Source organism: Sus scrofa, chromosome 12, assembly GCF_000003025.6.
Source record: "Sus scrofa isolate TJ Tabasco breed Duroc chromosome 12, Sscrofa11.1, whole genome shotgun sequence".
Lineage (NCBI taxonomy): Eukaryota > Metazoa > Chordata > Mammalia > Artiodactyla > Suidae > Sus > Sus scrofa.
Genome location: NC_010454.4, coordinates 48946489 through 48970713, shown reverse-complemented (window position 1 = coordinate 48970713; position 24225 = coordinate 48946489). Strand labels below are relative to the sequence as shown.

Genomic DNA, 24225 nt, shown 5'->3' with positions numbered 1-24225 from the left:
TTCCGTAATCAGGCCTTGCTGGGGGTTTAGTCCATTAATCTTTTCAAATAGATAGCTTTTGGTTTTATTACCTCTATTCCTTTTCATTTTTACTTTCGCCCTCACTGGGTTATTGCCTTTTTTCTTTCCTTCCATTTTCTTTGCGTTTTTTCCTATTATTCTTTTTCTAACTTCCTGACCTGCATGCCTACACACTGAATATTTCTTCTTTTTTTACAAATGCATTTAAAACTGTCCATCTCTCCCTAAGTACCCACTTTAACTACATCGCACACATTGATAGGTGGTATTTACATTGTCATTTAGCCCTAAATATTTTGATGGTTCTTTTGTGATTTCCCCTTTAGCCCATGAGTTATTTAAAAGAGTCTTCCTTACTTTTTTTTTCAGCTTTCCAAATATATGCGTTTTATTCCTCAGTATGTTAACTGTTGATTGCTAATCTAATTTCTGTATATTCAGGGGACGTAATCCATATGATATTATTTGAAATTTGCATGGACTTTTTTTTTTTCACGTTCCATGTGAGTTCGAAAAGAATGTATTTTTTGTTGTTGTTGAGTTCAGGAATGTATGTTACAAGATCAAATTTGTAAACTGTGTGGTTCAAATCTTCTATATCCTCAAACTTTTTGCCTGCTTGGTCCATCAGTACCTGAGAGATGTTACTGAAATCTCCCACTATAACTGAGAATTTGTCTACTTCTTATATTCCTATCAGCTTTATTTATTTATTACTCAGTGAATTTCATTACATTTACAGTTGTACAACCATCACCAAGCCTTTTTTTTTTTTTTTTTTTTAAGGCCACACCTGTGGCCTCTCAGTCCATTATGGATAAATCTCATCTTCATTTACAAAGGAAAACAATCCTATAATAAAGAATAATGTAAAAGACAGTATCTCATCTTCATTTACACGTACTTAATCACTATATCTCACTGTGTCCTGGATAAATTCCTCGAGACCATCTTCCAATTCACAGATTCACTCTTTGACCCTGAATATATAAGACTAGATTTTATCTCATGTATTGATTTTTTTTAAATTTCAACGACTATTTACTTCCAATTATTCCAATATTTTTCTTCGTATACCCATGTGCATCCATCCTTGATTCATTTCTATTTATTCATTGTATCATAATTTATTATCCCTTTTATAGATACTACTCATTCTTTATCTTTTTAGGGTCTTAAAGATATGTCTTTTAAGTCATTTTGAAAGTTTACCATTATGCACCTTTCATCAGCAGTAAATTCATCTTTCATTTGGTTTTTTTTAGTTTTTAGTTTTTTGGGTTTTTTTTTGTCTTTTTTAAGGCCACACCCGCGGCATATGGAGGTTCCCAGGTTTAGGGGTCGAATCAGAGCTGTAGCCACTGGCCTACGCCAGAGCCACAGCCACGCGGGATCCGAGCCACTTCTGCAACCTACACCACAGCTCACGGCAATGCCAGATTCTCAATCCACTGAGTGAAGCCAGGGAGCGAACCCGCAACCTCATGGTTCCTAGTCGGATTTGTTTCTGCTGCGCCATTATGGGAACTCCCCATCTCTCATTGTTGCCATTTTTGTCTTCTTTTTTTTAACTGAAGAATAGTGGATTTATGGTAATGTTCATTTCAGGTATACAGCAAAATGATTCAGTTATACATATATACTCATATTATTTTTCCTAGCTTTTTTTTTTTTTTTTTTTGGTCTTTTTGCCTTTTCCAGGGCCGCACCCTCCACATATGGAGGTTCCCAGGCTAGGGTCCAATTGGAGCTGTAGCTGTCGGCCTTCGCCAGAGCCACAGCAATGCAGGATCTGAGCCATGTCTGCAACCTACACCACAGCTCATGGCCATGACATATCCTTAACCCACTGAGCAAGGCCAGGGATCGAACCCGCAACCTCATGGTTCCTAGTCGGATTCATTAACCACTGCACCACGATGGGAACTCCGAGTCTTTTACATTATTCTTTATTATAGGATTGTTTTCCTTTGGAGGGATGACTCAAACTGAAACTCTTTGGTATTTAACTCATTTATATTTATTATATGTCATCTATGTACTCAGACTTACTTCCAATATCATTTTTATTTCCTGATAATTCCTTTTGTTTCCATTTTTTTCTACATATACATGTTTTCTTTGTTGTCCTTTCATTCTACCAGTGATTTCATAGCCACGGAATATTCAGTTTTCATCAAAATATGTCCAGCTACTAGTTTTCTTTCATTGATGTTGTCTGAAACTTGGTGAGTCATTTTGATCTGCAGATTTAAGTCTTCAATCAACTGAAGAACATCTATTATCCACGTTCAATTCCTGCTCACTATCCTCCACATTCACTATAATTTAGTTTATTGTTTTAGAGTTGGCTTTTCCTTTGAATTATGTGAGAGCGTCTTAATCTTTTTCTCAAAATTACTAACCGGGTTTTCTGCAATGTAAATTCCACTCTTTACTGTTCCTAATATCATTTAAAATTCCTCTTGGTCATTTATCGTTTTCTTAACGTCAACAGTACATTTTTCATATAATTTTGTGGCCTTATTTTATCTTTTTCCTTTTCAGTTTCCTTTTTCTAGAACTTTGTTGAAAGGACAAAGTTAAGAGATGTCTAAATGTTCCTTGGCTTTCTGTAATAAATCCTTTTCAAAGCGCAATTATTTCTCTACCTTTTATAAGCTAGGCTCTGATTTTTTAGATGAAAATCTTTTCTTTCTCCCAACTGTCCATGGTTTTGTTCTCCTTCTCCTTGTTTTTTTTATATCCAAACCCGAAGAAGGAGAAATCTACTCAGGCTTGTTGTTTATCTCCAGATTGTGGATAGATTCTTCTTGGCTACTCTCATGGCACACACAAAGGCCATTAGAATACTCTCCATGGATTTTAGGTTGGAGAGCTGGTCGTTATAAGACACTAATTAAATAATCCAGAAGCCTATGGGGAATGTGTAAGAAGCTGGGACAGGAGTGCCTGCCCGCAGAGGAATTTCACCTCTGCCTAATTTCTTCTTTCCGCCTGGTAAAGTTTCTAGGCCATGGGGCCAACTTTTTTACGTCTGGCTTTCAATTTGACCATCACTCCGAGTACACCATGCAATGATCCAACTTCCTAGCCTTTCTCTGTCACACTACTCACTGAACTTCTATTTGGGAGAGCCACATTTGAGCCTACCCTGGGCTCCCCAGGGCACTGACTGCAAATGCTCTGACCCAATACAACAAAAGTGGTTCCAAGTGGAAGGACCCCTGCCTCTTCCAGGGCTCCCCCAGAGTTGTGTACAGAATTCTCCCCAAATGTCTAATTTCATTTACTTCCATGCTATGGTGCTTTCTAAGGAAGAGGCCTGGGGATTCAAGTTTCAATATCACCTACATTACAATCCTAACAACCCCATAGATTTTATTTTTATTTTATTTAGTTAGTTAGTTAGTTAGTCTTTTCTAGGGTTGCACCCGCGGCATATGGAGGATCCCAGGCTAGGGGTCTAATCGGAGCTGTAGCCGCCAGCCCACGCCAGAGCCACAGCAACACCAGATCCAAGCCGAGTCTGCAACCTACACCACAGCTCACAGCAACGCCAGATCCTTAACCCACTGAGCGAGGCCAGGGAGCGAACCCGCAACCTCATGGTTCCTAGTCGGATTTGTTAACCACCAAGCCACGACAGGAACTCCAGATTTTATTTTGAAATCATCAAAGTGTGTTGTGTGCCCGGCATCCTTCTCTAATTTTCAGTCCAGATGCAGCATTTCAGACAGGATATAGGATTAGAAAAAGAGGGTTAGATCCTTGTGTTCAATTGTCATCTTACTCAGGAATCCTACCCCATCTGGACCTGATTTTTATTAAGAAAGGAAGAAATTTTCTTTACAAAGGTTCACCCAGCTCAAAATCCTATTAGGAGATGGGGATCCAGATACTACTCTCTCAGAAAATTGGGTCTAGCGATTTAATGGACTCTTCTTTGCCTTGTAAACATCATTTCTAGCCAGGGGAGCCTCAGGAAAGAAAACCGCTTCCTTTCTTAATACAAAGTGAATCAAAATTGGATGGGTGCTGACAATTTCCTCGTACCAGCTCCCCTCCTATCTTTCCCATAGCAGGGCTGTGTGTCCCTGTTCCCTCCTATATTTATCTCAAAATTTGGGCATTAAAAAAAAAAAAAGTTATTGCTCTCTTCCAAATATCTTCAAGGACTTCCAATCAGATTCACAAATATGGACTGGGTGCTTGACAGGTTCACGGCACACAGCTAAGAACCAGCACTAGTCTTCCTGGCTTATCGACCCACCAGGGACAGAGACGAATAAAGCAGACTCTGTGCTCCCACAGCGTCCAGTGCATATCAGTAAAATAATACCTGTGCTACATATTAAAATCCTCTGTGTTGCTCTCATTACGGCACCCCCAGTACCCTTCACAGTTCCCGGTACAAAGCAGGTTCTCCAAAACACGTGATTCAAAGCAAACAGAAACCGGTAACAGTCCCTGTCCTTGAGGAGGTCAAAATCCAGAGAGCAGGCCCCAGCTTAGCTGTGCATCGGAGCTCCTGCTGTGGCCATGATTCCATCTCAGGGAACCCAGGAAACACACAGATGCTTGGGGATCTATTTTCCCTGGCTGGATGCACACTGTAGATTGGGTTCTGGCAACCTCTCTCCCAGGACAGTTTGGAGGATGAGCCCCCTTCCTCAGAGTCACAGTCCCCCCAAGAGAGGCAGGTGGGGCGTATGGTCTAGGTGACCTTGAGACCAGAGACCACTCTGACTCCTGCACTCAGCCAGCTGGCAGAAACACCTGGTCTCCCTGCCTGGCAACTTGACACAGCCCCAAGATTGGAGCTGGCTGGTTTTCCCCAGTACACCCAGACCAGACTGGTCAGACTGGTATTTCTGGGTCCCGGCCGCCACCACTGGAGGCGTGGCCTCCAACAGAGCAGAGGCCCCACCTGAGAATGATCCGAAGGTACTCAATGCCCTCGGCCTCCTCGCACTTGATGGACAGCAGCAAGTTCCCCAGACTGCTGCCGGTGCAGTAGAAGTTTAGATGATCCTAGAAACAGAAATCAGGTGTTAGCGGGGAGGAGGGGACCCTCCGGACACGGCCCCTCACATCACCTCCTGCCCCAGGAGCGAGAAGCCCCCCATCCCTGAGGAAGAGAAGGATGCTCTGCTGTGGCTGCTACTGATGATGATGGGGAGGGGGTGGCAGAGGGGAAGGAGGAGAAGGGTCACATAGCGATTCCAACGGCCACGTCCAAGGATGTGCCAGGCACTGGGGTAAGGGCCTGGCAGCCCTTATCTCCTTTTTTGGGGTTTTTTGTTTTTATTTTTGTTTTTTATCTTTTTGCCTTTTCTAGGGCCGCTCTCACGGCACATGGAGGTTCCCAGGCTAGGGGTCTAATCAGAGCTGTGGCCACCAGCCTACACCACAGCCACAGCAACGCCAGATCCGAGTTGCGTCTGCAACCTACACCACAGCTCACGGCAATGCCGGATCCTCAACCCACTGAGCAAGGCCAGGGATCAAACCCGCAACCTCATGGTTCCTAGTCGGATTCGTTAACCACTGCGCCACGATGAGAACTCCTCCCTTATCTCCTTTAATCCCAACTAGAACTGTATGCAGGAGAAAACATCCTCAGCCCCCTTTCACAGATGGGTAAACTGTGTCCAGAGTCACACAACCAGTAAGTGAAAAAGCCAGGGTTCCAACCTACATCTGTCTTGACCAAAGTGCAAGTGCTTCACCACAAGATACTGAGTCCACTTCCTTGCTCCCAGGGGCAACCCTGGCCAATTCAGACCATTTGTGGAAATGAAGCGAGGAAGCACCCTGGCACCTCCACCCCAGGGGAGCCTGGAGGTCCTTTGGAGAGCGGGTCCCTCTCTGACACAGGGAGCCCACCCCAGACCTGCTGTATCAGGCTGGGGCCCTGGAATCTGCATTGCAACACGTTCCCCAGGAGGGTTCTAATCAGGTAGTTCCTGAGACTGAAAATCTGCCTTAGGCTGGAAAGTCCCAGGATCTGCCCTCGGGACTTCCAGAATCTGGCACATCTGATGGGCAGAATGTATTTAAAGACATGTGGCTTTGTCACTTTTAAGCCATCAGAGGCTCACAGCACATCATCCAGTACAAGTTCCTGGGGGGACTTGCTTGAATTAGGACACAAGAGATTTGCACACTTTTGACAGACTTCCAAGGTGTGAGAACATATATTTCCTTCCACCCTCCTCCGCCCCCCAAACACTACCCATTCCATCACCTCCCAGAATATATTCTGGAGGTGATCCCCACCAGGACCCCTCACACCCAGAGCCTTCCTGACTCCTGCACACCCTCTGTCCCCCCGCCCAGGAGCAGAGCCAGCCAGACCCCTCCGACGAGGACAGAGCCGGGCCGCACGGACAGGGGGCAGGACTTGCAAGAGGAGAGACAGAGAGAAGGGGGCACTGGAGGGGACCGCTGGGGTCCCAGGGGCACCCCCTCCTCCGGTGGGCCTCACCTTCCCCAGGAAGTGCCTGCGGTAGGCCCTGGCTTCACCCTTGCACTCGAGCTTGTAGCCAAACGTGCTGGGGCTGAGACTGTCCTCTTCCTCCTCCTCGCAGATGCTGCTGCCCAGTGAGGTCGGTGTGCTCACGTTCTCGGGGTCCTCAATCCAATAGCCCCCAAACTGGGGCAGGACGATCAGGGGGTACGGGCCTCCCTTCTCCACAACCTGGAGGCAGAGGGAGGGTCTTGCACTGCGGCCTGCCCTGGCTCTGCAGGAGGAGGGGACGGGTGCCAGGGGTGGGGGCCCTCAACCTCCGAACGGCTCCAAGGAGGGGAGGCCGAAAGCAGTAGCACGGCCCCCTCCTCTAAGCCCTGCCACAGCTCCAGCTTCACCGACCTTGTGGCGTCAGAGGTGCAAAGCTTGGGTGGGTGCCCCGCATGTAAACATGGAAAGGCTGAGGTCACGAAGGGAAAGAAGGGAAGAGGCCTCAGGCCCTCAAGTCCCAGCCCAGGGTTCCCTCCCACGTGGGGCAGGGCGGGGACCTTGAACGGCATCACCAACAGCTCCCCGGAGCCCACCCCAGAGACAGGACCCAGAGCTGCAGTGCGGCCAGGGGGCTCCTACCTCATCAATGCTGGGGTATGGAATGTAGTCATCCTGCAAGACAAACCAGACGGTGTCACCATTAGTCCCAGCAACGCCCACAAAGTTTGATCTGTTTCCATTCCCCTCTCCCAGATGGGGGAGAGGTAGGCGAAGGGGCCTGGCAGGCGGCACCAGGGCTCGGGACGCATCGGCGGGAAGAACACCAGACAGAAAAATAGCCTAGCGGCAGCTCTGAGATCTGGCTTGAGTTCTTCCCCAAACGGACCAAACCTGAGTACAAGCCCTGCCCGCTGAAGATGCAGCACACGCAGCGCTGAGTTCCACACCCCTGGTGACCCAGCTTCTCACCCTAGGATGCTGTAAAGGGAGAATAACCTCTGGTCCCACCCAGCCCCCTCCAGGCAAGGGGGCCGACCTCCAAGGGATGAGCTGCACCTCTGGGCCTCAGCAACGGAAGCTGAAGCTGAGAGCTGATGGGTCAGGAGCCTGGAGCACAGAGCCTGACATCCCTACGTGCTTAGTATGGTTCATTTGCAGAAGCAGGTGCGGAGAAGCCAGGCTGAGCTGAGAGCCTCCACCCTAGCCCCCCATGAAGTTGCCCTAAAGGCGTCAAGCTAGGGCTCCCCTTGTTGCCCACTGTATGCCAATCAACACAGTGCGGTGGCTCGTGGTGAAGATCAGAGTTAGACAGTATACACTAGCAGACCCAGCATGCCGGCTGCAACCCCTGCCTCTCTCACCCGCCCCCGACTGCCGGGACCACCTGGCTGCCACCTTGCCCGCCCAGCCCACCTTGTTCTTCTGGGGTCCCGGCTTCTGCTCTTCAAGCTTGATCCCCTGCAGAAACAAGGAAAAGAGGATCCATGGACAAGCAAAGGTGACAGAAGACGGGCCAGAGGCGTCTCTCAGGAGCAGCTGCCTTAGCCGAGGGTTAGTAACAATAACAGCAATAGCTGGCGTGCGCGGGGCCCTTACCCACTCAGTCTTCACAGCAGCCTCAGGCAGGGCAGCAGGCTACAGGGTTAAGAGCACAGACTCAAGCCGAATCACCAGGGTTCAAATCCCAACACTGCCACTTACAGCCCGATGACCTTGGGCAAGTCACAAAACCTCTCTGTAGCTCAGTGGTCCCATCTGTAAAATGGGAATGAAAACGGTACCTACTACGGTTGTGAAGGCTAAATGTTGAGAATGTGTTAAGCCCTCGGAAGAGTGGTTGGTATACAGTAAAAGCTATGGGTAGGCAGCATTTTCATCCTGGGGCTTAAATATCTCCCCAGGCGCTCTCTCTCAGAGGCAGGAGGTGAGTGGCGAGGATGGGAACCCATGTCTAGGGGTGTCGGTGCCAGCATGCTGGCCCTCCCACCACACCAGCTCCATCCCTTCCTGGTGGGAGGGCCCACGGGTGACAGGCAGGCAGCCTGGTCCTCATGCTGCTGCTGTCTTACTATTGGTGACCCTTAAGAAAGTTGAGCCTCTTGCAGCCTCCAATGCTGCATCTGCAAAATGAGGATTCTAACACCCCTCCCACCTCACAGATGTGTCACTGCAAGGGTCAGGCACCATGACTGGGCCTGGATCAAAGGGGATCATCTGCAGGTAGCTGCAAAATGCTCTTTCTTCTGGGGCACCGAGCCTAGTCCAGAGGGTCCGTAGTCACGTCCTGACCTAACTGGGTTTTGTTTTTTGATTTTTTGTCTTTTTTTTGCCATTTCTTGAGCCGCTCCCACGGCATATGGAGGTTCCCAGGCTAGGGGTCGAATCAGAGCAGTAGCCACCGGCCTACACCACAGCCACAGCCACGTGGGATCCAAGCCACGTCTGCGACCTACACCACAGCTCCCAGCAACGGCAGATCCTTAACCCACTGAGCAAGGCCAGGGATCGAACCTACAACCTCATGGTTCTTAGTCGGATTCATTAACCACTGCACCACGACGGGAACTCCTTAACTGGGTTTTGAGGGGGTCGGAGGGACACAGTGTTCCCAAGATTGTCTGAATAAATCCAGCGAGGGTGTGAGATGCTGGGACACGCTGGGAAAAACAGATCTCCTCTAGAGAGAAGAGTGTCCAGAAACAGCCGTCGCCTGACCATAAGAATACGCATCAGGGTCTCGACCTTCCACAGCGCTCCCTCTGTTGTCTCCTTTGAAGCCCTCAGCATCTTCTTACCAACGGGGAAACCAAGGCCCAGGCAGGAGGCCGCTGGCCTAATTGACAGCACATTGTCAGTCTGTCTCCAAGTGTGTGGTCCTATCCTGCAGCCCCTGGAGCCCAGGACTGCTGCCCACTGGTGGATTAAGACTTGGGCTTCTCCAGACTTGGCTGGGCTGAGTCACCTGCAGCCTTGTTCAAGAGGATGTGGGAGGGTCCCTCCCGGGAAGGGCCCCTCCCGCTGGACAGGTGCTCCTTTCCCCACGCAGGGAGAAAACCGCCCGAGTGGCCAGCAGACCCTGTCCAGGGAGGTAAACTGGGCGGATGGGGAGCAAGGTGATGTCAGTTTGTTTTATTTGCCCTGCATTAGTCATCCCTACCTGGGAATAGCCCCGGGGCAGGAGAGCAAACCTCCTCCCAGGCCCTCCCCCATGAGAGAGCCACCGCCTGGCACCAGGGCCTCTCTGTGTGTCATCCTTTGCAATAGGTCTTATGCTTATGCCCTCCTCCCCCATCTCCCAGCTGTGAAAACATTGAGACTCAGAGAGGTAGAGTGCCTTGACCAAGGATACTCAGCAGGAGAGTGTCAGGGTTAGAACTTGAACCCAGGACCAAAGGGATCCAAAGCTTGTGCACTTGGCCCCCCGTTCCTTCATGGGATTGCACCCTTTCTCAAATACCTAGACTCTGGGTCCAGGAGGTCTGGACCTGGATCTTAGTTTCAGATCTTCGCAACTCTCAGAGCGCCCTGGACCCTTCACTGTTGAGGGGCTCCGTCTCCACGCCACAGCCTGAGAGAGAGCGCCCACACTCAGGGAGAGCCTAGCCACGCAGTGCAGCCTGCTTCACACCAGCCACTCCTCCACGTGAGTCCCATGCACACAGAGGAGTTGGAAACTGTGGCCACTCAAAGGCTGGGGTCCACTGGCGCAAGGTAGAGGCCTACGCCTGGTTGCAGCCTCCAGCAGTCTCGACTGAGATGGAACTGCCCCACCATGCACAGGTGTCATCTGCTGCCATGGAGACCCAGAGGCAGCATAAAAACCAGCCCCCTGCCCTTGACAGGCTCCCAATCTAGCAGCCTTGGGACGACAGCCCAGCAGCCTCGAAACAAAGGAAGGATGAGTCCAATGAAGCGGGGCTGAATTCTGTGCTCACATAGAGAAGCCTTTTGTTGAGGAGACCAGGGGCACTGGCTAGGGGTGAGGGGCTCGTAGGTTGTGGGAATAACCAGAAAGACGTCGAGCTGGCCAGAGTGCACGGATTCCACGGCTGGAGTTGAAAATCCCAGCTTTCCTCTGATCAACTCAGTACGTCTGTATACACTGCCCCCCCCACGGCTCGCTGCCAAGGCCACGCCCTCCCTATTGCCACAACTTGATTGGAAGTTCCTTAAATGCATGTAAATTAGTTTGTAGTCCACACACTGCTGGGCCCAGAGGGGGGCTTTAATAACTTGCTCATGATAATGACGCAACCACTAATAATATTTTTCCCTCAAACGGTCCCTCCCCCGCCCCTTAGGAAGGCTTGGCCTTCCAGTGAGGACCACACTTGCTCGCTTGCTGATGGCAGCGGCCCTCGCAGCGCTCCAGCTGCATCTCAGGACAGCTGTGAGCACTCTATTTGCCTCTCCTCCTACAGCCTCCAGACCAGCACTGCAGAGTCAGTCTTCCGGGAGCCTGTGGCATCTGCTTAAAGAGCACCGTCATGTAACGGCTAAGCCTTCTGGCTCTGAAACTGCTGACGAGCCCACATCTCTTGAGTGCTTTAACAGCTCTGCGCCTCAGTTTTCTCGCCTGTGAAGTGGGGATGATGATAATAACGCTATCACGACCTCCTGTGGGCTTTGTCGGGAAGAAATAACACCTGTCAACCTCTAAGCCGAGAAGTGCTTGAAACATGTGGGCTCTTATCAGCATCTTCTTCCTACTCTTTCCACGTGTATCTTTTAGGCCTTCTGGAACTCTCCCCATATTCCCTGGGGCAGCGGTTCTTACCGGGGAGCCCTGCCCGCTTGGGTGAGAGGTGATTATAAACGATCCCCAAGTCCACACTGAACACATTTTTGCGCAGTGCCTACCGAGTATTTACATAGTTCTCATTTCATCCCAACAACTAGGTGAGTGGGTATTTGCATTCTTATTTATAGAAGCTGTGATAATGTGATTTATAATATGTGTTTGGTCTTCATGCAATTGGAGGCAGAGCTCTAAAACCCTTGGAATTTCCTAGGAGATAAGAGCAATGGGAACATCTTTTATTCTATAGCATTTGGCCTTTTGTCCTTGGTTCCTGAAACTGCTCCAGAGCCATAAAGGTGAGAGGAATGTCTTGTTACTTGTAAGTTTATGTTAAGGAGGTGCTTTTGGACAGCCCCTAAGGATGGGGGCTTGCTGCCAGGGTAACCAACCCTAGAGGGTTGGAACTTTCAGCCCTACCCCAACCTCCATGGAAGGTCAATCAATCACCAATGGCTAGGGATTGAATCGATCGTGCCTATGTACAGAAGCCTCCACAGAAAACCGAAAGAATAGGGTCTGGTGAACACATGCTGTGTCCAGAGAAGGTATGGAAGCTGACACCCCCCCTTCCCACATACCTTGCCCTCAGCCGCTCTTCCATCTGGCTGCTCCTGAGTTATAGCTTCTTTATAATAAACTGATCATCTAGTAAGCAAACTGTTCCTGAGTTCTGTAAGCCACTATAGCACATTAATCAAATCGGAGGAGGGGGTCGTGGGAACCTCCAGTTGAAAGCTGGTGAGTCAGAAGCATAGAGACAACTGGACGTGACATTGATGTCTAAGTCAGGGGAGAAGGGAGGTCTTGGGGGGCTGAGCCCCTCCACTGCGGTATCTGACTCTATCTCCAGGTAGACAGTGTGAGAACTGGGTGAAATTGTAGGGCCCTCGGCTGGTGTCGCAGAATTCTTTGGCGTGGGAAGACGGCCACATGTCTGGTGTCAGTGTGAGTGAGAAGAGTACTGTGAGTAGACAGATAACAGGAGCAAGAGGCTTAGAAAAGGGAAGGAATTAGTGCTAGCAAGTGTTAGAGGCAGGATTTGAACTCAGGTCTGTCTCCCGCACCACTGCTCTGCCTTCCAGACTTGAGATGACTCTGCTAAGAAAGGGCTTTCTTTCCCACCCATTCCAGGAACAACAGACCCTCTCCAACTACCCCTCCACCCACACCCCTGCTGCCAGGTTCTATTTCTCTTCTCTCCATCCTTCAGGCAGGAGCCATCCCAGATTCCTCTGCGCTGTCCAACATGGAAATGGCCTCAGGTGGTCCAGGCCATGAGGACTGTGAGTTGTCTCTTCTTTGCCCTCTCTCCAAGGCCCCCAAACTTTGCCCAGGCGTTCTGCCCGGTGGGGCGTCCCTCGAGGTCACTGCCGCACCCCTCCCCGGGGCTCGGCTCCTTGACTCTGGGGAGGCTCACCTGCATTTTCTCCAGCATCTCAAAGAACTCTGCAGACTGAAAGACATAAAGAGGGCGGGGAGAGAAAGATGGGGTGTCAGCCAGGAGGTCTGCTGAGAAAGCCTCCCACCACTGTCTGAAAGCTCAGCCCAGGGCTTCCCCAGGGACAAAATTCATTTGGATCAAGAGAGAAGATAATTTGATTTTGCTTTTGCAGGGCTGGAGAGCCAGAACACCCCACACAACAGGAGAGGGAAAAAGTATGCCCAGGCTGGCACATGGCCCTGGGAGAACAGTTACCCAGTCTCTGTCGAGAGGGAGGGGCCTGAAGGGCCCCTGGGAAAAGCCCAGGTCTCCAAAGCGATGGCCGGCCCTGAGATTCAGCCCCCAGCGGGATTCACGTTTGGAATGTTTCCAACCCAGCAGTGGGGCCAAGATGTCCCACACTCATAGTTTTCCAACTTTTGTGGCAACACATAACCCTTCTGTCTCCTCACAAAAGTCTCACTTAGAACTCAAGTACACAAATCCAGGAAAAGCAGAGCTGCTCTGGCCAAGGCAACCGTGGGGGCTTGAGCCCCTAATGTGCCACCTCAGCCTGTCCCTGACCCCTGTCCCCAAGGCACCTTTGGGGACCTGAGAAGTTGTGAGCAAAGCCTAAAAACCATTGAACTACAGCCTCCAGTGGCCTGGATAGGCTATTTTTAAAATCATAAACTACATAAGTCCAAACTTTTAACCGACTTTGATGCCACCTTTGTAAACTCCAACACCAAAAGGAGAAAAAGGAAGCAGGATGGAAAGGGCTGCAAGCTCTACCCTAACAAAACATATGCAGAATTTCCCCCAGAAGTGTCCCTACTTCCTATTCGGTGAAAACAGCTACACTTTCTTGTTGTAACATCAGTGCCCACGTCTGGGCACTGGCAAGCCCTGAGTAAATGAGCACCCATAACAGACAGCCCCCAGATGAACGGGAGACAAAAGCAAGCAGTGACAAGGAGGACCGAGCATGTCCCTGCTGCATCTTCGTACAGAGGGAGGACATTCAACCCCCCACCCCACCCCCGCAGGCATCAATGGGCCAGAACTGCCTGCAGCTCCTGCCACCCTCAGAATTCTCAGAAGAGAATCATCTGGAAAGGAGTCACCTTGTGGAGTCACCTGCAGAAACCTGCCCCATGTGACCTCTTCCAAGTTAAAGCTGGCCCATCAGAGGCAAAGGCTCTAATCCCCTAGTGGTTCAGGTTCCAGGGTCTGGAAACTCCATGTGTGAATGTACAGGGTTGAGGACTAGCTTGGGGCACCCACAGCAAGCACCCTTGACCAGAAGTAGCCACCACACACCCAGCTCTCAAACCTATCCTTTCCATTTGCTCTATGTATTCGTACCAACTCCAATCTCCAGGACACCAAAAACAGTAGATATAAAGAACTCACATGTATCAGGGAGGCTAGAAAGATGAGAGCAGAAAGAAGACAAGGGGGTAAAACAATCAACTTTTTTTTTTTTTTTTTTTTTGTCTTTTGTCTTGTTGTTGTTGTTGTTGTTGCTATTTCTTGGGCCGCTCCCGCGGCATATGGAGGTTCCCAGGCTAGGGGTCCAATCGGAGCTGTAGCCACCGGCCTACACCAGAGCCACAGCAACGCGGGATCCGAGCCGCATCTGCAACCTACACCACAGCTCACAGCAACGCCAGATTGTCAACCCACTGAGCAAGGGCAGGGACCGAACCCACAACCTCATGGTTCCTAGTCGGATTCGTTAACCACTGCGCCACGACGGGAACTCCCAATCAACGTTTTAATACACAGTCCTCTGACCCAACAATTCCTCTTCTAAGAAGGGATACTGGAAACACACTTAACACATGAATACAGTGGTGGATACAAGAAAACGTCATTGCAGCATTGTTTGTAAAAGCAAAAAATGGAAACACCTTAAATGCCAATCTATAGGAAAGTGGTTAGGAAAAACTACGTAGAATAAAATACAAATACCATGAACAACTGAGTGTCAATACATTAGATAACTTTAAATTGATAATGCCTAGCCATATACAAACTATCAGTACTGACTTGGAAAGAAGCAGAAAACCTAAAAAGACCTATAATAATAAATAAAGAGACTGAATTAGTAGTCAAAAAACTACCCACAAAGAAAAGCCCAGGTCCAGATGGCTTCAGCTGTACATTCTACCCCCCGAAGAAGTATTATTAATTCCTCGCAAACTCATCCAAAAGTAAAAGAAGGAACGCTTCCCAACTTATTCCAAGAGGCTAGTACTACACTGACACTAAAATCAACAACATCACAAGAAGAGAAAATTGCAGACCAACATAGCTTATGAAAATGGATGCAAAAATTCAAAAAAAAAATGGCAGCAAACTAATTCCAGCAACATAAAAAGAACTACACAACATGACTGGATAGAGTTGATCCCAAGAATGCAAGGTTGGTTTTACATCCAAAAATCAATTAATGTCATATACCACATGACTAGAATTTTTTTTTTTTTTTTTTTTTTTTTTTGTCTTTTGTTGTTGTTGTTGTTGTTGTTGTTGCTATTTCTTGGGCCGCTCCCGCGGCATATGGAGGTTCCCAGGCTAGGGGTCCAATCAGAGCTATAGCCACCGGCCTACGCCAGAGCCACAGCAATGCGGGATCCGAGCCGCGTCTGCAACCTACACCACAGCTCACGGCAACGCCGGATCGTTAACCCACTGAGCAAGGGCAGGGACCGAACCCGCAACCTCATGGTTCCTAGTCGGATTCGTTAACCACCGCGCCACAACGGGAACTCCTTTTTTTTTTTTTACTAGAATTTTTTAAAATTATCATCTCAATAGATATGAAGAAAGCATTTGACAAAAACCCAAAACTCTTTCTTGATTAAAAAAAAAAAAAATCTAAGTTCCCTTGTGGTGCAGCAGGTTAAGGATCCAGCATTGTTACTGCAGTGGCTTGTGCAGCTGCTATGGCGTGGGTTTGATTCCTGGCCCAGGAACTTCCACATGCTGCAGACACAGCCATAAATAAACAACCAACCAAATGAATAAAGCTTTTTAAAAAAAAAAAAAAAGGTCTCAACAAACTAGGAATAGGAGGGAAGTTCCTCAACATGAAAAGGGCATCTACAAGAAACCCGCAGCTAATATCACACTTAATAATCAAAGACTGGACACTGTGCCAACAGGATAAGGAAAAAGACAAGGATATTCATTCTCAACATTTCTATTTAACATTGTACTGGATGTTGTAGCCAGAGCAACTAGGCAAAAATAACTATATAAAAGGCATCTAAATTGGAAAGGAGGAAGTGAAGCTATTTCTATTTATAGATGACATGATCTTGTATATAGCAAATCCTTAGGAAGTCACAGAAAAACTGTTAGAACTAATAAATGAGTTAATAAGCAAGGTTGCAAGATACAAGAGCAATATACAAAAATCAATTATATTTCTATATACAATCAACAAATAATTTAGCCAAAATATTCTTGAAAAAGAACAAAGTTAAAGGACTCACACTTCCCAATTTCAAAACTTACGACAAAGCAAAAGTAATGAAGATAGTGTGGTAATGACACAAAAGTAGATATATATCCATGGAATAGAGTTTAGAGTTCAGAGATAAATCCATATTATTTATGGCAATTGATTTTTAACAAAGACTGCCAAGACTCTTCAATAAGGTCTCTTTGCCAAAATGTGCTGCGAAAACTAAATAGCCACGTGCAAAGAATGAGGCTGGACCCTTAATCTCATACAATACACAAAAATTAACTGAAAATGGATCAACTACCTAAATGTAAAAGCTAAAACTCCAAAACTCTTAGAAGAAAAACACAGAAGTAAATGTTTCTTGGATTTGGCAATGGATTCTTAGGTATGACACTCAAATCATAAGCAACAAAAACAAAAACAAAATCAATAAATAAGACTTCACCAAAATTTAAAACTTTCCTGCTTCAATGGATACACCAAGAACATGAAAAGACAAACCATAGAACAGGAGGAAATATTTCCAAATCATATATCTGATAAAAGACTCATATCTACAAAATACAAAGAATTTTTCAAACTCAATAATAAAAAGATAAATAATTCCCTTTTTTAAATTTTTTTTGTCTTTTTAGGGCCGCACCCGTGGCATATGGAGGTTCCCAGGCTAGGGATCAAACTGGAGCTGCCGGCCTACACTACAGCCACAGCAACGCTGGATCCAAGCCTCATCTGTGACCTACACCACAGCTCATGGCAACACTGGATCCTTAACCCCCTGAGCAAGGCCAGGGATTGAACCTGCATCCTCATGGGTGCTAGTCAGATTTCATTTCTGCTGAGCCACGACAGGAACTCCAATAATTCAATTTTAAAATGAGCAAAGAATTTGAGTTAAGACATTTCTCCACAGAAGATACACAAACGAACAATAAACACATGCAAAATTGTTCCACATCATTAGTCATTACTGGGAAATGTAAATCAAAACCACAATGAGAGATCACTGCACACCCACTAGAATGGCTATAACCTAAGAGAAAAATCATAAATGTTGGCAAGAATGTGGAGAAGTTGGAACTGTCATATGTTGCCAATGGAAAAGTAAAATGCTGCAGCCACTGCAGAAAAGAGTTTGGCGGTTTCTCAAACAGTTAAACACAGAATTAGCACCTGACCCAGCAACTCCATGGCTAGCTACACACCCCCAAGAGAGATGAAAACATATATCCACTCAAAAACCTGTACACCCATGTTCACAGCAGCAATATTCATAATACCCCAAAAGTAGAAACAACCCAAATGTCCATCAACTTTTTTTTTGTCTTTTTTTTTTTTTTTTTTTTTTTTTTGCCTTTTCTAGGGCCGCTCCCACGGCATATGGAGGTTCCCAGGCTAGGGGTCGAAATGGAGCTGCAGCTGCCGGCCTACACTACAGCCACAGCAACGCGGAATCTGAGCCGCATCTGCAACCTACACCACAGCTCACAGCAACGCCAGATCCTTAACCCACTGAGCAAGGCCAGGGATCGAACCCGCAACCTCATGGTTCCTAGTTGGATTCGTTAACCACTGAGCCATGATGGGAACTCCCCGTCCATCAACTTTTGAATGAACAAATTAGAGCACACCCATACGATGGAATGGGATTCAGCCATTCATAACAAAAATAAAAATAAAAAGAAGAGGGAGTTCCCAGGTGGCTCAGCAGGTTAAGGATGTGACATTGTCACTGCAGGGGCTTGGGTCACTTGCTGTGGCATGGGTTCAATCCCTGGCCTGAAAACGTCCACGTACCACTGGTGCAGCCACAAAAAAAAAAAGAATGATGTACTGACACAAGCTACAACATGGATAAACCTTAAAAATATTATGCTCCATGAAAGAAGCCAGGCACCAAAGGCCACACGTGTATGACCCCATTAATATAAAATGCCCAGAATAGGCAAAGCTGTAGAGACAGAAAGCAGATTTGTGGTTGCTTAGGGCTGAGAGAAATGGGAGATTTGCAGGATGATAAGCTAAAGGATATAAGGTTTCTTTGTGAGGTGATGAAAACGTTCTAAAATTGACTGTGGTGATGGTTCCACGAGTCTATAAATATACTAAAAACCATTAAACTGCACACTTCCGTTGGGTGGCTTTATGGTAGGTGAATTACACCTCAATAAAGCTGTTTTTAAAAAACTACTCAGACAAATATCATGACATCATTTATATGTGGAATCTGAAAAAATGACACAATTGAACTTCCTTACAAAACAGAAACAGACTCACAGACATAGAAAACAAACTTATGGTTACCAAGGGGAAAAGTAGGGGAAGGGATACATGATAAATTATGATTAGCTGATATACTACGATACATAAAATAAACAACAAGGACCTACTGCACAGCACAGGGAACTATATTCAATATCTTCTTTTTTTTTTTTTTTTTTTTTTTTTTTTTTTTTTTTTGCTTTTTAGCACTGCATTCACAGCATATGGAGGTTCCCAGGCTAGGGGTCGAATTGGAGCTGCAGCCACCGGCCTATGCCACAGCCATAGCAACGCAGGATCCAAGCCACGTCTTCAACCTATACCACAGCTCATGGCAATACCAGATCCTTAATCCACTGAGGAAGGCCAGGGATCAAACCTGCGTCCTCATGGACGCTAGTCAGTTTCGTTAACCTCTGAGCTACAACAGGAACTCCAATATTCAATATCTTGTAATAAACTATCATGGAAAAGAATCTGAAAAAGAATAGGTATGTATCTATATATAACTGAATCATTTTGTGGCACACCCAAACTAACAACATTGCAAATCAACCATACCTTAATCAAAAAAAAAAAAAAAATTCCTACACTATTGAAAAGCTCGCTTTGGAAACAAGCTTTGTCCTGCTGGGAGATGGTCTAGTACTTTCAGGATAATTAGCTTTTCTTGACTTCATTGGTCTTTCCAGAGACAATTACTGTTAAAAATGAGTCTATTTCTGGAGTTCCCTTTTTGGCTCAGTGGTAACTAACCTGACTTAGTATCCATGAGGATTTGGGTTCTACCCCTGGCCTCACTCAGTGGGTTAAGGTTCTGGCATTGCTGTGGCTGTGGCTCCAATTTGACCCCTAGCCTGGGAACTTCCATATGCTGCAGGTGCAGCCCTAATAAGAAAACAAAAAACGGGTCTATTTCCCGAATGAAGATGCTCCACGGCCTTGGGGCTGATGCAGGTGGTGAGGTGAAAGGGCTGTGATTCAGCCTCAGCACTGAGTAACCCACTAGGTGGACAACTGCTGTGTAGACAGCATCCAGGAGCAGAAAGCGGCCAGTGGCAACTTGGCCTCAGCTGGCCTGGGCCCACTTCATGGTGACTTGTTGAACTTTCCAATGGGACAGTTCCAGCCTTGGCAAAGAGTAAGTCTTTTTTCCACCCAGAAGCAGAGTGACTCAGGCCAGCCTAGAACAGTAGCTCCAGCCATTCAGTCCCACCCTCGTCCACACCCGCTGAGATTGCTTCACGCACACAACAGGCACTCAATAAATGCTCACTGACTCACTGGCAGTGCCCCATGGGTCCTTTCGGACACAACAAAGTCCTGTCCAGGGCATCCTTTGGGAGGGGATCCCCCTCCGTCGGGAAGCAGGGCGCTGGATTTTCACCGAGAAATGTCATTTGGCCTCCTCATCAATAGCAGCGGCCCAGCTGTCTAACTTATTATCAGCAACAGCCACGGCCCCCCCAAATCAGAGCCATGGCCAGCGTTTCCCCCTGGGCTCTGCTTTAACAGCCCATCACGTAGGCCATGAAATAATCACGGAGGGCCAGCGCCCAGCCGAGGAAACCACAGGCTGGGCCCCAAGGTTTGGTTCCAGTTCAAGCCCTTCCTCCCACCTCCCAGTATAAAACCCACCCGGTCTTCCTTCAGAAGGACAAAGCGAGGCCTTGTGGGGGAAGGCTCCAAGGCAGAAGGAGCAGAAGCAATGGAAGGAATACATCACGGGCGAGTACAGGAGGGCCACTGCCCCATCGCAGCACCCTGCGCCCTTCCTGCGAGCAGAAGCAGCCTGGCCTGCCTCCCTCTGGTCCACCACAGCTCTACCTGTGGGCATGGCCTTTCCCTGTAGACGGGCACCACCTGTCCTCGTGCTGCAGTGCTGTCTGGAGTTCCTGGAGTTCCAGCACATGCCCCTCTCCCTTCTCCTCCTCCTCCTCCTCACTGACCCTCGTTGGAAAAGAAACACCCACTGCTACCCACCTGCTGCCCACCGGATCCCTGCTGGGGGTCCTGCCCTAGCTCTGGGCTCCTCTGCTTCCCTCCTGCAGGCAAGCAGTGTTTGGGTGGTTCCCTATCCCCCTGCCCAGGAGGTTCTACACACCCACTGCTCACACACAGGACGACACTGTCTGAGCACCTGCCCCTTAGAACGGGGGCTCATACAGTGCCAAACGCTCTGGGCTGTGGAGGGACAACGTGAGCCTGTCTGCAGAGCCGGCACAGCACCCAACACAGACCTCACTGCGTGCACAGCGGCAACTGTCTCCTCATCCCACCTGCACCCAGGACGCGGACGAGGAGCCAAAGGCAGGTCAACAGCAGCCAGAAACGTTAAAACAAAACAAGGATGGAGGATAGGATGTTTTCCACCCCACAGGGGTCCCGGGAAAAGGGGATGGAGCTGTGGGCTGGACCACACAGGGGGAGGAAGAAAGCAGGGGTCTGAGCAAGTTTCTCATTCCATGGAGAAGACACCACAAAAGAATCATATTTCTGGAGAGTTTTGTAGACAGGTTTTTGGAAAGGTCGGGGAGCTGGGAACCCAGAGAACATACCCCAGTGGACGCCAGATCAATGTGTCCCACGGCTGCCCAATCACGGCACTTAGCACGTGCTTCACCACCCTGGCTCTGCTGCTGGCTCAGAGGCCCCCCCTCCACAGGATGGCAGGCTGAGGGACAATTCGCTGCCAAAACTGCAGAAAATGCTGGAGCAAAGGGTGGTTCACTAGAGCAGAAGGTCCTCAACCCCAGGGCTCTGATTATTTTGTTCACTGCCGTATCCCTGGACTTACAGCTGCCTGACACAGAGTAGGTGCTCAAGAGACATTTGCTGAAATGAGTGACTGAATACCATGCCCAGTAAGAGTGAGAATGAAGTAGGCAAAGGAGACTGAGTCCTAGGCCTGGGAGTGGCCAGGGCTGGCTCGTTGAGGCAGTTACAGTCAGGGCCAAATAGAGTGACTTATGCCCTAGTGAGTGCCGTCTGTTCTCTGGCCACAGACTGTGCCCCTCGCCCTAGACAGTCAACAGGTGCCTCCAATAAGGTGCATCCAGACACAGGCCCTTTTCCAACCAAGCCGCCCCCACTTCTCCCCTTCTCTGGTCTCCTTTCCCACCAGCTCACACTCAAGACAGCTCCTCAGCTGCTGGAGTCCTGCAGAGGGACTGCAGCCATGTCAACCTGGGCCAGGAGGCTGCTAGGTTCTCTGTTACCTAGGGCAATGGTGCTGCAATGGAGTCATCTGGAGGGCTTGTTAAAACACAGGTTCCCGGCCCCACCCGGAGAGAAGCTACATTTCTAACAAGTTCCCAGGTGATACTGCCACTCCTGATCCAGGGACCACATTGTGAGAACTACTGACCTTTGGAATTAATCGTGTTTGACGCGGGGTGTATCATCAAACACCTCATCGTCAACACCTCATCACCATCAAATATGGGGTGAAAGGGACCAACCTGGCCAGAGCCGAGATGGGGCAGGGAGGAAGGGTGGGAGGATAGCTGGGTTTTTATAGGACAGACTTCGTTTTTTTGTTTTGTTTTGTTTTTTGTCTTTTTGCCATTTCTTGGGCCACTTCCTTGGCACGTGGAGGTTCCCAGGCTAGGGGTCCAATCGGAGCTGCAGCCACCGGCCTATGCCAGAGCCACAGCAACGCGGGATCCGAGCCGCGTCTGCAACCTACACCACAGCTCACGGCAACACCGGATCCTTAACCCACTGAGCCAGGGATCGAACCTGCAACCTCATGGTTCCTAGTCGGATTCGTTAACCACTGAGCCACGCACTACGGGAACTCCTAGGACATCTTTAAAATTAGGCAGATTTATATTCAAATCTGTAGGAGAGGATTTGAAAATGCAAATGACTACAAGTACCAGGCACGTAACACAAAAGAATGAAGAGAAAAGCAATCAAGGATGTCCCCTTTCACTACTACTATTCAGTGTACTGAAAGTTGTAGCCAGAGCAATTAGGCAAGAGAAAGAAAGGTACCCAAATTGAAAGGGAAGAAATAAAACTACCTCTATTTGCAGATGACATGATTCAATATCAAAAATCCAAAGAATCCACAAAAACACTACTAGGGCTAATAAAGGTAGTCAGGAGAATTGCAGAGTATGAGATCAACACCCACAAGTCATTTGTATTTCTATACACCGGCAATGAACCATCTGAAATGAAAATTAAGAAAACAATTCCATTTGCAAGAACACCAAAAAGAATAAAATATCTACAACGATTCCACAAGCAGGTAAAAGATGTGTACACTGAAAACTAAAATACACTGGTGTTCTCTTGTGGCACAGTGGGTTAGGGATCCAGCTTTGTCGCTGGAGTGGCTCTGATCCCTGCTGTGGCTCGAGTGTTCAATCCCTGGACTAGGAACGTCCACAGGCCACGGGTACAGCCAAAAAAAAAAAAAAAAAAGAACTAAAAAACACTGATGAAAGAAATTAAAGACCTAAATAAATGGTATGACATCCCTGTTTATACCTTGAAAGATTTAGTATTAAGATGGCAATGACCACCCAAAGTGGTCTACAGATTCAATCCAATTCCCGTCAAAATCCCAGCTGGATTTCTTTGTAGGAATTGAAAAGCTGATCCTAAAGTGGACATACAAACTCAAGGAACTCAGAATATCCAAAATATTCTTGGATAAGAACTCACAATTCCCAATTTCAAACTACTACAAAGCTGTGATCAAAACAGTGAAATGAGCCAGAAAGACAAAGACAAATACCATATGATATCACTTATAACTGGAATCTAATATCCAGCACAAAGGAACATCTCCTCAGAAAAGAAAATCATGGACTTGGAGAAGAGACTTGTGGTTGCCTGATGGGAGGGGGAGGGAGTGGGAGGGATCGGGAGCTTGGGCTTATCAGACACAACCTAGAATAGATATACAAGCAGATCCTGCTGAATAGCATTGAGAACTATGTCTAGATACTCATGTCGCAACAGAAGAAAGGGTGGGGGAAAAAACTGTAACTGCAATGTATACATCTAAGGATGACCTGACCCCTTGCTGTACAGTGGGAAAATAAAAAAAAATAAAAAACAAAAACAAAAAAAAAACAGTGTGATACTGGCTTCAGGACATACGTACAGACCAATGGAACAAACTTTAGAGTCCAGAGGTAAATCCATGCATTTACGGCCAGCTAAAGTTTGACAAGGATGCCAAGACCAATCAATGGGAAAAGAAGTGGGCAGGAGCTCCTGCCGCAGCACAGTGGGTTAAGAACTCAACTGCAGCCGTTCAGGTCACTTCGGAGGTGCAGGTTTGATCCCCAGCCCAGCACAGTGAGTTAAAGGACCCAGAATAGATCACAGCTGTGGCCTGGATTCAATCCCTGGCCTGGGAATTTCCATGTGCCTCAGGTGCAGCCATAAAATTTTTAAAAAAATAAAATAAATCTGGGCCAAGGACTTGAATAGATGTTTCTCCAAAGAAGATATGCAAATGAACAGCAGGCACATGAAAAGATGCTCCACATCATTAGCTGCAGGGAAATGCAAATCAAAACCACAATGAGATACCACTTTCACACCCACTAGGATGGCTACAATCAAAACATAGAAAATAGCAGGTGTGGGCAAGCATGTTGAAAAATTAGAACATTCACACGTTGCTGGTGGGACTGTAAAATGGTGCAGCTGCTGTGGGAAACAATTTGGCAGCTCCTCAGTAAGTTACACCCAGAGGTGCCACAGGACCCGGCAATTCCGCTCCTAGGAGGATGCCCAAAGAACTGAAAACG

At 47.8% G+C, this 24225-nt stretch overlaps 1 protein-coding gene across 25 annotated transcripts in view; it reads right to left on the bottom strand.

Moving 5' to 3' along the window:
• RAP1GAP2 (RAP1 GTPase activating protein 2) overlaps window positions 1-24225 on the bottom strand; it is a 211284-nt gene that overhangs the window by 47404 nt on the left and 139655 nt on the right. For 12 of the 25 annotated variants that reach the window (XR_002337315.1, XM_021067635.1, XM_021067652.1 and 9 more), the window contains 5 exons: window positions 12703-12738; window positions 7898-7942; window positions 7124-7156; window positions 6512-6724; window positions 4952-5055 (listed from right to left, as the gene is read on the bottom strand). Coding sequence is in view for 24 of the 25 variants with exons in the window: in XM_021067635.1 (XP_020923294.1) it covers window positions 4952-5055; window positions 6512-6724; window positions 7124-7156; window positions 7898-7942; window positions 12703-12738 (431 nt within the window). In the remaining variant the exon portion in view is untranslated. The remainder of the gene's footprint in view (window positions 1-4951; window positions 5056-6511; window positions 6725-7123; window positions 7157-7897; window positions 7943-12702; window positions 12739-24225) is intronic. The other 13 variants (XM_021067649.1, XM_021067640.1, XM_021067631.1 and 10 more) reach the window with 3 other exon arrangements.